Raw genomic sequence first — 16093 nt, 5'->3', positions numbered from 1 at the left:
TCTCTCGTCTTTTGCCTCGCCTACTTTGTGTTGTTTGCATGATCGATCGACCCTTGCCTGGTTACTGACTACGTCTCTCGTCACACAATTTGGCTTTGTTTGCAGTCTGCTTCTTAATCTCTCGATGTACATACATCCGTAAGTGCCTGTAACCTGACACGGGCAGTGCTCAATGTCAAGCCCTGCTTAATGAATGGGAGCAGCCGAAAGAGGAAGAAGAAAAAGAAGTTGTGTGCATAATATAAAATATACAGAAAACCTCTAGCACAAAGACCCAGTTGTCTCCTTCCACTGTGGTATAAAAGTAAAAATATTAATCCAATCTAAAAGAAATATAAAGTTAGAATACATTTAGTCACAAATAAAAGTTTGAACACACCTGCTAATTTAATGGTTCTTTTATTTATTTTTAGGAATTAAAAGTTACTTCACGTCTTAAAGTAATGATGGATGTAATTTCTCTTTACTTAGTTGAGCGGTTCTTGACATAATATGGATTATTACAGTTGTGGAATAGGGCTATTTACTGTATTTTTATTATTTACTATTTACTGTTTGATCTTAAATGCATTAAGAAGGCAAGAAACCGATCCACTATAACTTTTGACAAGGCACACCTGTTAATTGAAAAGTTTTCCAGGTGACAACCTGATGAAGCTGGTTAAGATAATGCCAATAGTGTGGAAAGCATCATCAAGATAAATGGTGGCTACTTTGAAGAATCTAAAATATGAAACATATTTCGTTTTTTAACACCTTTTTGTTTGCTGCATAATTCCATATGTGTTCCATAGGTTATTTCATAGTTTTGATGTCTTCAGTATTGTTCTACAATGTCGAAAATACAAAATACAGAAAAACCTCTGAATGTGTAGAGTAGAGGTGTCCAAACTTTGGACTAGTACTGTATTTCAGCAGTCATACTGACCTTGAATATGAGCAAAGGAAAGATACCAGTCAGGGCATCTACTTAATCATATTAGCATAGTCACAGTTGGCCGTCCTATTTCAAAAAGATGCAATGGCAGACTTGATGATGCTTGACTGGTGTTGCTGTTATGGCGAAAGGAGAATACAGCAGATATTAAAATGATCAAAAACAGTCCATGAAGCTGATTTAGAATTGAATGAATGAATGAATTTCCACTTTGGTTACAGGTTCTGCTCTGAAATGCCGCCATTGTGTTCCACGTCGCGTTGGCAGTTATATTACCACCGTTGAAACCTACGGCTATAAGGAAGACGCCTGTGTCGCTGCTCACTTCACCTTGGACCCCTGTATGTCTCTTTTTGTGTTTCTTTATGATCATTGCACCCTTGAGATTGTTAATATAACATAACAGCACCGCAGATCTTAAATGTAAAACTCAATTTAACAATCTCTGTAGTACACTGTTAAGAAAACATTGCACATTCAGGATAAGCGCTTTGGCTTTTCTCTACTCATGCACCCCGAACCTCTCACACACACACACACGACTCACATGGATCACGTTAATAATAACCCCCCCTAGCTCCCAAAACACCTCCCACTGCACATCCTCACTAAACCATGCCCACATCTGCTACAACTGAAAGCATGCCAATTACCAGAGGTGGAAAGTAACGAATTACATTACTCGCGTTACTGTACTTGAGTAGCTTTTTTGTGTACTTATACTTTTTCAAGTAATTTTTAAAGAGTGTACTTTTACTTTTACTTAAGTATGTTTTCTTTTAAGTAGTGTACTTCGGTACATTTTACATCACAACCGTTACTGAGTAAAAAAAATAAATAAATAAAAAATTAAAAAAAGGCTAAAACGGAGAAGGGGAAATGCATGGGCGTCGCCACCATTGAATGTGAAGGGGACGTGTCCCCCTCACATTTCATAATTCTTCGTTTGGACCCGCCCACATTTAACATAAAATATGAGTTCACCCAGCGCTGTTTCTATTGCTTCGTGAAAGAATCCATTCCACCTGATCGATAAGAGAATACACAGAGCACTGAAAATCCACTCCGGGTTTTCCGGGCGCTCCCTACAACAGCTCACCGCGCGCGAGTGAAGTGAATCTCAGCGCGAGCACAGAAATGTTGGTGCAGCTGCTGGAAAGTGGAGGAGGTGACGTCAGCCGCATTGCCACCTCACAATGTCTAGCTTTTGCTAAAACCTTATTCTTTTGTTATCTGCCCTCAAAATTAACCCTAGGACACGTTAAATTAATATTCAACTAAACAGTGAAATAAGCTTAGCCTAATGGGGTATTCTTGATTGATGATGAATTGTTTGCAGTATTTGCTCCCAGACACAATGGACATAAGGACATTCTTTACAAAGAAGCGGAAAGTCAGTCAGAATTTCCCCACAGGACAGGGTTTTTTGTCCCAATGGAAATGTTAGTGCAGTTAGCTGGCTAGTCAATGTTAGGAGATGTATCAGCTAGCTTAACGTTAGCTATCATTTCATTCAAACCCAGTAGGCCTGCCTTACTGTAATGCCAAGAATGAGGTCAAGTCTGCTCTGATGATATTTATTGATTCCTTGTTTTGTCTGGTCTTTGGCAGTTTTCTGGAAAGTAAGATGGGAAATCAGTGTATGGGGAAGGAATAGTAGAGAGGAAAGCGATGGAGAGAGATGGATGTTATTCCAGGTGGATTGTGAAGGAAAGGGGGATAAAAGTTATGAAGTGGTAGAAATTGTGGTGGCAACAATATAAGAAGGAGTTATATCTATAAATCTATTTGTTATACTAATCTGTAAATGCTACTGTAGTACCACCATTGCATGTAGGTTGACAAAACTGCACTTGTTCATTGTGTGAAGTTCTCTTTTATGTGTCATTGCTTGACCCAGTGTAATTTTGTGTTATGAAGACTGCATGATGCCATGCCATTTTTGTTATGAGTATCGCTAAATCGGAAAAAAGTAAAATGCACCCACTAAAGTCACTGTTGGTGGTGAACAAAATTGCACCTGTTCATTGTGTGAAGTTATTTTTTATGTGTCACCGTTGCTTGACACAGTGTGATTTTGTGTTATGAAGTTTGCATGATGCCATGTCATGCCTGTTCATTGTGTGAGATTATGAATATTCTTATTTTTAAACATACAGTTGAGTGTCACTATTGCTTGGCCCAGTCGCATGTTGTGTTACATCTAAAACTAAATAGAAAACACAAAATAAAAAGTAAAATGCACCCATAAAGTCATTGTTGGTGATAAATTGTGTCACATTCATCTCATTATCTTAGGCGTAGCGGTGGGTTTAAAAACAGGCTGATGAATATATGGACTAGTTGAATGGGGACTTATTGTTGAAAATTAATTAAAATTTTTCTGGCGGAGGACCCCCCGCCAGTGTGTCCCCCCCACATTAAAAATGCTTCTAACGCCCCTGGGGAAATGCGTTCTGGAAATGAATCACGGGAAGGACAGTTGTCACGCGCGCGAGTCTCACACAGACGATGGCGGACATGCACCGGCGCTTTAAGGGGGGGGGGGGGGGGGGGCTTCGGGGGGCTCAAACCCCTGGGCCACAGCCAATCAGGGGCCTTGTAATATTAATAAAATAATAAACTGTCGGAATCGTGGGCCTACATTAATGTACGGATAGAAATAAGGTTAGAAATAAATGAGCGCACAGTAGCCTGCTGTAAGAGACATGGTGGATGTGGTTCGCGAAACGAACACCCACAACTGGACCAGAATAAAATGTAACAAAATGTAACGTCACGCACGAAAGCGCGCCAAAGACTGCAGACTACTGAGACACAAATTTAGAGGCTTTGAAAGATGAAGCGTTCACATGTTAGCGGGGCTCATAAAAGGAAAAAAAGAGAGAGATGCAGGTAATGATAGAATCGTTGCCTAAAGTCACAGACTTTTTTAAGGTAAGGATCACCAATCTGTTCAGAATATCAGCTACTTATCAGTTATCAGCCTACCAGCAGCTAGGCTATGTGCAGCTAGGCTAGATCTGTCCAACAGTAAAATAAATCAGTTGTGATTTGAATATGTGTCGTGTGATTTGAGTTATAATCCTGTTAGTATAATAGCATATTTCGATGGGGATAATAAAATGTCTAAACCGGCATCTACTGAAGAAATTGATGAAAAGATTGTAGCCTATATTAATGTTCACACGTAGTGGATGTTCATTATGTCTAACTATTACAAATATTTTAAGTTCGTTTCTTAGACAAGGATATTTTTTAAGCTTGTTACCTCGTTAACAGTTTCGGCGAGAATCTCCCGCCTTCTTCAGAAACAGTCACCAGATGTTGAGTGGTGACGTGCCTTATCAGCTGATGTTGCGTTACGGAGGCGTGAACGTCCCGCCCAATTTGACAGGTAGTTCACGCCTCCTGCTGTCAGGTCGCTCCTCCAGGACGGCGCTCCAGGTGTGCAACAGCGCATACGCTCCCTCATCCCGGTTCATCGTCCTCTGTTCATCGTCCCGGTTCATCGTCCTTTTTATGGAGGATCTGGAAACTCGAGCCATAGAAACAGCACCGGATGACTGCAAACCTATCTTCTGGAAAAGATATGTTGATGACATTCTCGAAATAACCAAAACAGGCCACACACAACAACTCACGGATCATTTAAACTCCATAGACAAGACAGGCAACATCAAATTCACACACGAAGAGGAAACGGACAAGACAATAGCTTTTTTGGACTTAAAAATACACCACACAGAAGAAGGGAACATTAGAATTACAACATACAGAAAACCTACACACACCGACCAATATCTTCTCTGGACATCTGAACATCCCATCGCACACAAAATGTCAGTAATCAGAGCACTATACGACCGAGCACAGAGCATCACAGAGGAGAAAGACAGACAGGAGGAGGAACAACACATCCAACAGGCATTAAAAAACTGCCAATATCCACCGTGGGCAATTCGGAAAGGGAAATTACAGACACAAATAAAAGAAAATAAACAAACAAGAAAAAACACCGAAAAAACAAACCGGGGCTTTGTCACACTACCATACATAAAAGGAGTCACAGAACGCATCCAACGATCCATGAGGAAATACCACATCAACACCCCGGTCAAACCATACAAGAACCTCCGACAGCTGCTAGTTCACCCCAAAGACAAAATACAACTGGACAATAAATGCAACGTCATATATGAAATCCCTTGCCGTTCATGTAATAAAGTCTATATTGGTGAAACGGGCAGATGCTTCCATACTCGAAGGAAAGAACACCAAATAGAATGTGAAAAAGAAACAACAAGAAGACTCACAAGATCCGAAAAAGAAAAAGCAAACCAAGAAAACCTAAAATCAGCCATTTCAGACCACTGCAAACGGCAAAATCACATAATGAATTGGGAAGAGGCCAGAGTCATTCGCGCTGAAGAAAATAGATTCCAGCGTTGGATTTTAGAGGCAGTGGAGATACGCAAGCGGGCGCAGAGGACGATGAACCGGGACGAGGGAGCGTATGCGCTGTCGCACACCTGGAGTGCCGTCCTGGAGGAGTGACCTGACAGCAGGAGGCGTGAACTACCTGTCAAATTGGGCGGGACGTTCACGCCTCCGTAACGCAACATCAGCTGATAAGGCACGTCACCACTCGACATCTGGTGACTGTTTCTGAAGAAGGCGGGAGATTCTCGCCGAAACTGTTAACGAGGTAACAAGCTTAAAAAATATCCTTGTCTAAGAAACGAACTTAAAATATTTATAATGTTCACAGTTCGGGCAGCAGACAGAGTAAGCATACTGAGGGGAATAGCAATACAAAGCTAGCGCATATCCACATTTCTCGCTAGCTGTGTTGGGTGTGTTGTTAACCCGTGTGGATTTAAGTGAAATACTTGAGAAGTTCTGTGGTCAAGACAACGTTTTAAGGTAAGGACGCTTGATTATTAATGTTTGCCCGCCGTGGCTTGTTGTTGAAGAAAGGCCCACATGATTTTGCCTTATGCAGCTACTGCTAGCGTCATGCTTTGAACTCGGGCTCATTTGCGCTAAAGGATGGGTTTATTGAAGGACTTTGATGTAGCTAGTTTCTTTTTAAAAAATCGTATGCTCAAAACAGTATGCCCGTGTTCATCATGTTTAACTTTTTTCTTGATAGAGTGCGTGAAATATTGTTGCAAGTGGTATTTCAATGCAGTCATGTCAAAAAGGCAGTTGAATCCACGGTCTTATTCAAGGAGAAGGAAGACTTGCATGATCCTTGAACATAGATCGGTAAAATAGACCCTAGTAGGACTTGGTTTCGTGTATTTCGGTCTGTAGAGTTATGAGTTTGGCCGCTGTCCATGGTGTTTACGTTTCATGTGGCCGCCGAGCCAAGTACCTTCATCATCATCATCATGTTCCCCTGTCAAAAGTTAAACTCTCTAGGGGTGCTTCTGCTGTAGCAGTTGCAGCAGTTGCTCAAAGTTTGATTTGTCCATCATCATACGTCTTATCTGTTGGGTGTCTAAGCCCAGCAGATTTTCCCATTTCGTCCATTTGTAACCATTTTTGTCAAACAGGAGCTGCTTTTGCACTTGGTTATTGCCCATCCGGCAAACGTGAGCAATATATTTTAGTTGTTGTATGTAGCAGGATAGTTTTATATCCTGGGTTCCTGTCAGTTTCCGGAGGTCAGCATTGGACATCTTGTAGCTCCAGTCTATATCTTCATTTGTAGTGTTCTTTTGGTCAGGGGCATTCTTTCGTTTATATCCACCTTTAATCATTTTCCTTAGGAAGCCGTGCCACACTACCTCAATTTTGTGAATTTCACTGGATGATAGTTGCCATGCCTGTGTGCTGTACAGGAGACGAGATCGAACGCATGCCACTAGGAACTTTATACGGGTTTTTAGTAGTATTCGGTGGTCGGTTAGAACGTGTTTCAGTTCATTCCATTTCATGAATGCAGCACTTATCCTAGCATGCAGGAAGTGTGAGGATTCATCACAGTTGCTGACATTATAACCAAGATATTTAAAGGTGCGGACGTTTTTAATATTAGTGCCGCCAAGGGAAATGATATATTACTTGGTTTACATTTGATATCCTCATTGACGTTAAAAGCCATTGTTTCTGTTTTGACATATGATATTTGTAAACCAAAGCGGGTGTAGGTCTTATCATACAACTGAAGAATATTCTGAAGCTCCTCGATGGATCCAGCGAGTATGGCCTGATCATCTGCGTATAGAATCTCTGTTATGCAACCCTCTCCTGATGCTCGTGCTTTCGTACGCATTTCTCTTGTGGATACCTCATTTGGAATGCAATATCTGAACTTGAAGCCTGTATCTGGGTACAGTTTTGATATCGCATGCTGTGCAATCCTGACAACAAAGTCCATATAGATATTTAAAAACTGATGGCGATTCTAGGGCACCTTGTCTTGCAGTGAATGTTTGTTTTCATGCCGCCAAGCTATTTTTATGTATTTTATTTTTTAAAAGGACTTGTCTGTAGGTGTGTGTGTTTTATGTTTACAACACATAGGTCTACATTAGCGCACGCGCGCTTGTGTGGTTATCTCTGGCCATGCCCCTGCGTGAAAGTTACGCTGTATCACTGTCCTGTCCGTGGTAATAATCAGAACTGTCTCTGTAATGATAATGCACGTGTTCTTCTCTCCCTCTGTGGTCGGATGTGTTGAGCGATGTGAGCGTGGGCCTTGCGCAGCTACGCTGAGCCAAACGTAACCTATCGTAGGCTTCTAGGCTAATTACGCGCTTACACTGTAAATGCTTGACACGTATTGCAAATAAAATAAGAGTGTTTTCCTGGCCAACGGTAAGGGTAGGGTTGACAGGTAGCCTATGAGGGGCCTAGCCCCTGGGCCACGGGTGTTGATAAAGCGCCCCTGCGGACATGGAGGAGACCGAGAAACCTGTGGTGGACGACCCTGCAGAAAACGCAATTTCTTCCAGTAATGAAGTGCACCCCTGGCCCTACATACGTGATCACTTCAGCTTCGTAGAGAAAAGGGGTGACAGTTTCATTATGCAATGCAGATTGTGTGCCCAAGAAGACAACCATTGCGGCAGACAAAAATTCGACGTCTAATCTGCGCAAGCATGTTGAGGTAAGTATTGTCATTGGCATCATAATCACGGGCGCAGATAGAGGGTGGGACGGGTGGGATTCGTCCCACCCAGATTTAAATTCACCTCGTTCGGTCCCCCCCACTTATAGGGAGGAAAAAACGTCTATGCTGTCTTTCTTTGCATAAGGCAAACCTCACAGAAAAATCAAAAGACTAATTACCATTCGGTTTATTGAGGTGCACAGCAGTGTATACATAGTTGCAACAACTCACATAAAACAAAACAAAGACTGATATTCGGTTGGTTGAGCTGCGCAGACTGCACAGGTTTCGAGCTCGAGCTTGGTTGCTATGGTTACCCACAACAAGTTTGACAGGCATATCGGGGTTGGGGTTGGTTTGCTGGCAGCTTTGTCCCCCCCAGTTTTTTGTCCCCCCCAGTTTTTTGTCCCCCCCAGTTCAAAAAACGTATCTGCGCCCCCGATCATAATGTTTCCTTTCCATAGTAAAACCGACAATAGGCTGGTTATATTCCAAAAATAGTGGATGGCATTGCTAATGTTGAAGTAGCAACCTGTTGGTACTGTAACATAACGGTAACTAGTCTGTTATTCGGTTGGCTAATCATGCAAGCAAGTTAGCTCACCAACCTGACGTGATCAGTCCTCCTACCATTCTACATCCAACAGGCCAGAAAGGAATACCAAGCAAAACAAATAATGTTTGAATTGAATTGTTCAATAACACACAGTGCACACAGGCAAGCTACGAGATTTCGGTGCAACATTTCACTTTCATATTTCGTGTACAATGCTTTGTGTGTGGTCAGGGTGATGCAAACGACATGACTGTGTGTATTGACCTTTTTTGTTTGTCTCAGTTTTAATGCAACATTATCCTAAGCATTCAATTTGATACACTTCCTTTAAATAAAACATCTGGGTTGAGATGTACATATATCCTTGTTTCCTCTTCTTTTTCATTTTTGCACAACACAATGGAGGCAGAAAACACCCATTGTTAAAAGTAACGTTTTACTTTTACTCAAAGTACATTTTAAATGATCTACTTTTTACTTTTAGTTGAGTAGATTTTTTGTCTGGTAACTTTACTTGTACTTAAGTAAAATTTCATCAGAGTAACAGTACTTGTACTTGAGTATAATATTTTAGTACTCTTTCCACCTCTGCCAATTACCATATATCTATTGATGATGTTTGACTGGCGCTGCTGTTATGCCGAAAGGAGAATACAACAGATATTAAAATGATCAAAAACAGTCCATTAGGCTGATTTAAAAATGAATTAATGAATTTCCACTTTGGTTACAGGTTCTGCTCTGAAATGCCGTCGTTGTGTTCCACGTCGCGTTGGCAGCTGTATACCACTGTCGAAACCTACGGCTATAAGGAAGATGCCTGTGTCTCTGCTCACTTCACCTTGGACCCCGGTATGTCTCTTTTTGTGCTTCTTTATGATCATTGCACTCCTGAGATTGTTAATATAACATAACAGCACTGCAGATCTTAAATATAAAACACAATTTAACAATCTCTGTAGTACACTGTTTAGAAAACATTGCACATTCAGGATAAGAGCTTTGGCTTTTCTCTACACATGCACCCCCAACCTCACAAACACACATACACGACTCACATGTACAACCCCAATTCCAAAAAAGTTGGGACAAAGTACAAATTGTAAATAAAAACGGAATGCAATAATTTACAAATCTCAAAAACTGATGTTGTATTCGCAATAGAAGATAGACAACATATCAAATGTTGAAAATGAGACATTTTGAAATTTCATGCCAAAATTGGCTCATTTGAAATTTCATGACAGCAACACATCTCAAAAAAGTTGGGACAGGGGTAAAGAGGCTGGAAAAGTTAAAGGTACAAAAAAGGAACAGCTGGAGGACCAAATTGCAACTCATTAGGTCAATTGGCAATAGGTCATTAACATGACTGGGTATATAAAGAGCATCTTGGAGTGGCAGCGGCTCTCAGAAGTAAAGATGGGAAGAGGATCACCAATCCCTCTAATTCTGCGCCGACAAATAGTGGAGCAATATCAGAAAGGAGTTCGACAGTGTAAAATTGCAAAGAGTTTGAACATATCATCTACAGTGCATAATATCATCAAGAGATTCAGAGAATCTTGAAGAATCTCTGTGCGTAAGGGTCAGGGCCGGAAAACCATACTGGGTGCCCGTGATCTTCGGGCTCTTAGATGGCACTGCATCACATACAGGCATGCTTCTGTATTGGAAATCACAAAATGGGCTCAGCAATATTTCCAGAGAACATTATCTGTGAACACAATTCACCGTGCCATCCGCCGTTGCCAGCTAAAACTCGATAGTTCAAAGAAGAAGCCGTATCTAAACATGATCCAGAAGCGCAGGCATCTTCTCTGGGCCAAGGCTCATTTAAAATGGACTGTGGCAAAGTGGAAAACTGTTCTGTGGTCAGACGAATCAAAATTTGAAGTTCTTTATGGAAATCAGGGACGCCGTGTCATTCGGACTAAAGAGGAGAAGGACGACCCAAGTTGTTATCAGCGCTCAGTTCAGAAGCCTGCATCTCTGATGGTATGGGGTTGCATTAGTGCGTGTGGCATGGGCAGCTTACACATCTGGAAAGACATCGTCAATGCTGAAAGGTATATCCAGGTTCTAGAGCAACATATGCTCCCATCCAGACGACGTCTCTTTCAGGGAAGACCTTGCATTTTCCAACATGACAATGCCAAACCACATACTGCATCAATTACAGCATCATGGCTGTGTAGAAGAAGGGTCCGGGTACTGAACTGGCCAGCCTGCAGTCCAGATCTTTCACCCATAGAAAACATTTGGGGCATCATAAAACGGAAGATACGACAAAAAAGACTTAAGACAGTTGAGCAACTAGAATCCTACATTAGACAAGAATGGGTTAACATTCCTATCCCTAAACTTGAGCAACTTGTCTCCTCAGTCCCCAGACGTTTACAGACTGTTGTAAAGAGAAAAGGGGATGTCTCACAGTGGTAAACATGGCCTTGTCCCAACTTTTTTGAGATGTTTTGTTGTCATGAAATTTAAAATCACCTAATTTTTCTCTTTAAATGATACATTTTCTCAGTGTAAACATTTGATATGCCATCTATGTTCTATTCTGAATAAAATATGGAATTTTGAAACTTCCACATCATTGCATTCCGTTTTTATTTACAATTTGTACTTTGTCCCAACTTTTTTGGAATCGGGGTTGTATCATGTTAATAATAACCCCCTAGTTCCCAAAACACCTGGCACTGCACATCCTCACTAAACCACGCCCACACCTGCTACAACTGAAAGCATGCTAATTATATCACGTTGTTCACAGGGACTTGTACTGACTGCTCAATGTTCTTTCTCTCCTTAGGTACCTAGTTCAGGAGATGCACTTATTTGGCAGATTGCTTGATTCTCCAGACCAGTCCTCACTTTAAAGCCCGATGCTGTCAGAGGGACTTCTTCAATTAGGACACTGCTGGCCCATGAACATGCTTAATCTAAAACTTGATCTCTTCACTATTCCTGTTGTTTTCTGTCCGTTTTACTTTTCAATTATATATTCAGCAACATCAGCAGGATCTTCGGTTCTTTATCTGAGTTTGTTTTCACTTAAACAAAGCCTAAAAAACCTGTACTTAAAAAATGCATTTTAAATAGTCTTTCCTGCAGCAAGTTTGATATTTTAATTTACTTCTGTCAGGATTTACAAGGTGGTGGAGCAGGAAGACAAAAGCAACCTGACTATATTACATACAGTATTTCTAGAGTTACTATATTAACTGAATCAATTTTGATGTTCTTCTACATTGGACTGAGCACTCTTCATGGCATGAAATTAATTTACATGTGCTCAGCCATCAGCTGCTTTACAAGCATGAAAATATTATGAAAGAATAAACACAACATGGGCATGCTATATTTGGAAAATAATCAATTATCGGTGGAGTAATGTGCGTCAACGCTAACCTGAGTTTCTGCAGATGATTTCCCAATAACGTCACATCTCTCTCACTCATTACTCGGGTTTTATAGTTTCTGTTTCATAATCTAGACAGTGTTATAATATACTTTGAATATACTTTTATATAATATAAAATGATACTTGTATTGGGAAAATATTCATCATAAAATTAATGCTAACACTTGTGTTAAACCATAGCCTCATTTATCCAAGTATGTTTGTATAACTGTTTAATCTGTTGACTAGTAGCGTGTGTTTTTGGTAAAGATAATTGAAGTATATGACAAAAAAAATGCCTTTGTTCTCCTCTCTGCTAAACTAGTTTATCCTTGCATACTAGATGAGGAGACGGCTCTGTGTGGTACCAACACACACACATTACCATATGGGGTCTCTCCCTAAATACCTTCGTGGGCTCTCCCGAAATACCTTCGGGCTGAGTCGAGCGCACCAGTCTTCTGCATGCATAGAGAATACTCACAATAAATTTCCTTTATTCTGATTCTCGTTCGGACTCAGGCCTCATTATTTTTCCACCACACACTGTAAATATGATGCCAGAGATGTGGATTTTTCTTTGTAAGTAATGTGTAGTAAATCTTTCCCTGTAGTAAATTGCGGCCACTGTCACCCTGAAATGAAATGAATGGGGCTATGAATGTTTCACTGAACACTCTTGAACAGATCTTTTTGTTGTCATAACCCAATTGTGAGCCGCAATTATCAAAAAAAATAAAGGCATAGGTAAGAACAAAGAGAATATTGTAATATAAACGATGGGAAATCTTGCACCACAAAATAAACAAACAAACATAAATAATATGGGAGCGAAATCAGGTATAAGTTATATCATGGATAACCAAGTCCCATGTGCATAATCCTCACTAGAGTCACTTGAGACACCATGCTAGAGTTTGCACTATATTTTGGGGCATGGCTGTGAGGATTTCTGTTTAGTCAGCCACAAGAGCATGAGTACAGTTTGGCACTGACATTGGATGAGGACACCTGGGGTGCAGTCGTGTTCCAATTCATCCCAAAGGTCTTCAGTGGGGTTGAGGTCAGGGCTCTTTGCAGGACACTCGAGTTCTTCTTCTCCAACCTTAACACACCATGTCTTCATGGAGCTTGATTTGTGCAACAGATGAAACAAGTTTGTGCCTCATAGTTCCACTGAAGGGAAATAGCAAAGCTCCTGCAAACAAAGCCATTCTATACAGTTGTGTGCTTCCAACATTGTGGCAACAGTTTGGGGAAGTCCAGTGTAGAAGGGTATCATGGAGACACTGGACTCAAAATCTCAGAATGCAATGCAGCTCTTCGAAGCAGTTGTGCAGACTGAGTTAGAGCAGAGACTCGGCTAGTTAGCGATCTGTGACATGGTGAGTGCGATGGCATTGGCATTGGTATTAGAATGAAAGGTGAAACTTTGCAAGATGATCTACAATGTGTTTGAGCAGAAGGAACAACTGAGGAGCTGTGAGAGCTGGACCGACAAAAGGACTAAAGTGCCATCACCGCATCTTTCTCTCTCTCTCTCTCTCTCTCTCTCTCTCTCTCTCTCTCTCTCTCTCTTCCCCCCGGTTCAGGTTTTCATTTGAAAGCAATTATAAAAAGTGTTAAAACTTAAATGCTGGAGCTTATTTTAATTCATTTACTAGATTTATTATTCTCAGGAAAATAGTATTAATAGAGACATTATTAACACAACACTCACACCTGTTGGATATACTTTGAACTGCACTCGATATATTCAAGAAAGTGAAAATGATAAATAATTATAAAGTATGAATCTTGTTTCTAGGCATAGTTCTCTTGCAGCATGTTTAGGTATGCTGTTTTTTTAAAATTGACTCATAACTGTTTCCCCCCTTTTTCCAGGAAAAGACATCATATGCCCTGGATAAAGCTGAGGTATTCTGTTTACTGCTTCTGTCATACATGCAATCCTGATGTGCCAATATACTTTTAATTAATAAATCATTTCATCTTTACATCTTTCAGAAATATTATGAGACCATAGAGTCTGGTATTAATACATCTGTACAGACTGTGAGAGGTGAGAAGCTTTGCAGTGCACAAAGAAATATTTCAGACAGACGGTATATTTACTCCATGCAATATTTTCACAGTGTGTTTTGGTTTATTGTTTCAGACACTTCTGCGTTTCTGATTAATCCTCTGTCCGAGTTCTACCCAAGTGTTAGTGCTGTAGGGTTTTCTGCAATCCTCAGACTTTACCCTCCCAAAGGTAGGTGTGAAACTGATTTATACTTTGATCATTATTATTTTTTATTTATAGTTAGTGATTATTTCCTGTATCAGTGAAATGAAATGTGGTGCTGTTTGTTTTTTCTCTTCCCCATTGGATTGATGACTCTGAGCTCCTCCATGTTCTACCCACAGCACGCTGCCTCTCTGGCCAAGGCAAGTCTGACTTGAGAAAACCTTCAGGACCGAGAACTTTACACTTTTTGGGTCTCTTGGTAACATAAAAAAGAGACTAGTGAGTGAGTGTGTGTTTATATCTGCTTTGTAACATAGGTAATCACAGGAACTAGCTTGTTTCATGGATGTCCCAGAACATTAAATGTAGCTATAAATTGATGAAACACATGACACATTGGTCTTTAATAAATAAAGCTTTTTTTAATCCTTACTCAATTTCTTCTTCTTTTTTAGGTTGCCAAAGGCGCAATATCCACCATATCTCTTCAAGGGGGAAACATTTTCATCTAGCAACCTTAAGTGTTCTTTAGCTTGTTCTTCTCAGGGGATCCCTAAAGCAGAGATCTTCAGATGTATCCCTACAATGTGAGCTTTTGTTAAAAACAACAACAACTGGAGTCATGCTTAGAAGGCTAGAACATCGATCATCCAGAGAACCTTGTTGAATGATTGTTTGAATTTGATCTCTTTTTTAATGTTTAATGATTTTGAGGAGGCCAAAGACCAGATATCCAGTTTGGGTTCACAGCTACATGTGTGTTTGGAGGACATGTGGAAGGGAAAATCACGTGGGAAGAAGGTGAGTACAGAGAACATGAAGTTCTGCAGTGTTTCCATCAGAGTCTCAGACTAATCCTGATTTATTAGAAATATAGCCATCTTTCTGTTAACCATCCATCATCATCATAATTTTGTATGAAATTGTTCTTTATGTCAGATTTGTATAATCTCTTTTCCTCTTTCTCTATCCAGAAATGAAGTCACAGGTCAAAGACAGATGAAAGACTAAGGAAGGGAAAGTTGCTCTAAAGCTGAAAGAGACTTCACTCTGCTTAGCTCATTCCGTTCAGTTTTATACTGGTGTGTGGATCTGGGACAGTGCATATTTGATCTATGAATCAGTACAGAAGTTCTCTTCTCATGTTTAAACACTACTATTGTCTGTCTGTATTAGGCCTCAGCATTAAATCATAATTTAGTTGATGTAGCGAAGCAGTTGAAGGACAGTTTGCCCATTTCCCCCTGATGAAGCCATCAGTACAGGATGTTTTTCTATCTGACGCTTAAAGAAGTTGATTTGAATTAAAATATCTAAAAGGGAAAAATGTGAATTAATATGACAGATCTTTAGGCAGATAACTAGAAAAGGGATCATGAATTCAATTCCATTACAAGTGTTTACATTTTTGCTAAACCTTTATTAGTTTCTTAAAATTGCATTTCATATACATTATGTTCTTATCTATCTATCTATCTATCTATCTATCTATCTATCTATCTATCTATCTATCTATCTATCTATCTATCTATCTATCTATCTATCTATCTATCTATCTAGTGGTAAAAAAGTGGTGAAACAACATATTGTGAGACCAGGGTGGAATGACTATGTCCATGAAGTTCATATGGAGGCAAAAGATGCTTCTAGAAGATGGGCTTTAGCAGGCAAACCTAGGTATGGCCCAGTCTGTGGGCACAAGGCACGGACTAATGCTAGATTCAAATATGCTGTGTGTTTTATACAAAGAAATGAGTAGACTATGAGGGCGAATTCTATGGTGAAAAAGTTACGAACTAATAATGTATATGAGTTCTGGAAGGAGGTGAAGGTGGAAA

At 40.2% G+C, this 16093-nt stretch overlaps 1 protein-coding gene across 1 annotated transcript; it reads left to right on the top strand.

The window, feature by feature from the left end:
* Positions 1-13464: 13464 nt before the first annotated feature.
* On the top strand, positions 13465-15235 carry LOC132871291 (MICOS complex subunit MIC26-like). Its single transcript, XM_060905408.1, has 7 exons — positions 13465-13536; positions 13910-13942; positions 14033-14087; positions 14184-14299; positions 14384-14455; positions 14970-15056; positions 15230-15235. The coding sequence occupies exons 1-7, from the start codon at positions 13465-13467 to the stop codon at positions 15233-15235; spliced, it is 441 nt and encodes a 146-aa protein (XP_060761391.1).
* The last annotated feature ends 858 nt before the right edge of the window (positions 15236-16093 follow it).

Source organism: Neoarius graeffei, chromosome 23 (assembly GCF_027579695.1).
Source record: "Neoarius graeffei isolate fNeoGra1 chromosome 23, fNeoGra1.pri, whole genome shotgun sequence".
Lineage (NCBI taxonomy): Eukaryota > Metazoa > Chordata > Actinopteri > Siluriformes > Ariidae > Neoarius > Neoarius graeffei.
Note: the sequence above shows the minus strand (reverse complement) of the source record. Positions and strands in the feature narration are given on the sequence as shown.

Bases quoted from the DNA above. Each gene is read 5' to 3' on its own strand.
- LOC132871291 (XM_060905408.1), top strand. From the start codon at position 13,465: ATGATCTACAATGTGTTTGAGCAGAAGGAACAACTGAGGAGCTGTGAG. The intron at 14,300-14,383 runs TACTTTGATCAT...TGTTTGTTTTTT, and splicing joins GTAGGTGTGAAACTGATTTA to CTCTTCCCCATTGGATTGAT. The intron at 14,456-14,969 runs GCAAGTCTGACT...AATGATTTTGAG, and splicing joins ACGCTGCCTCTCTGGCCAAG to GAGGCCAAAGACCAGATATC.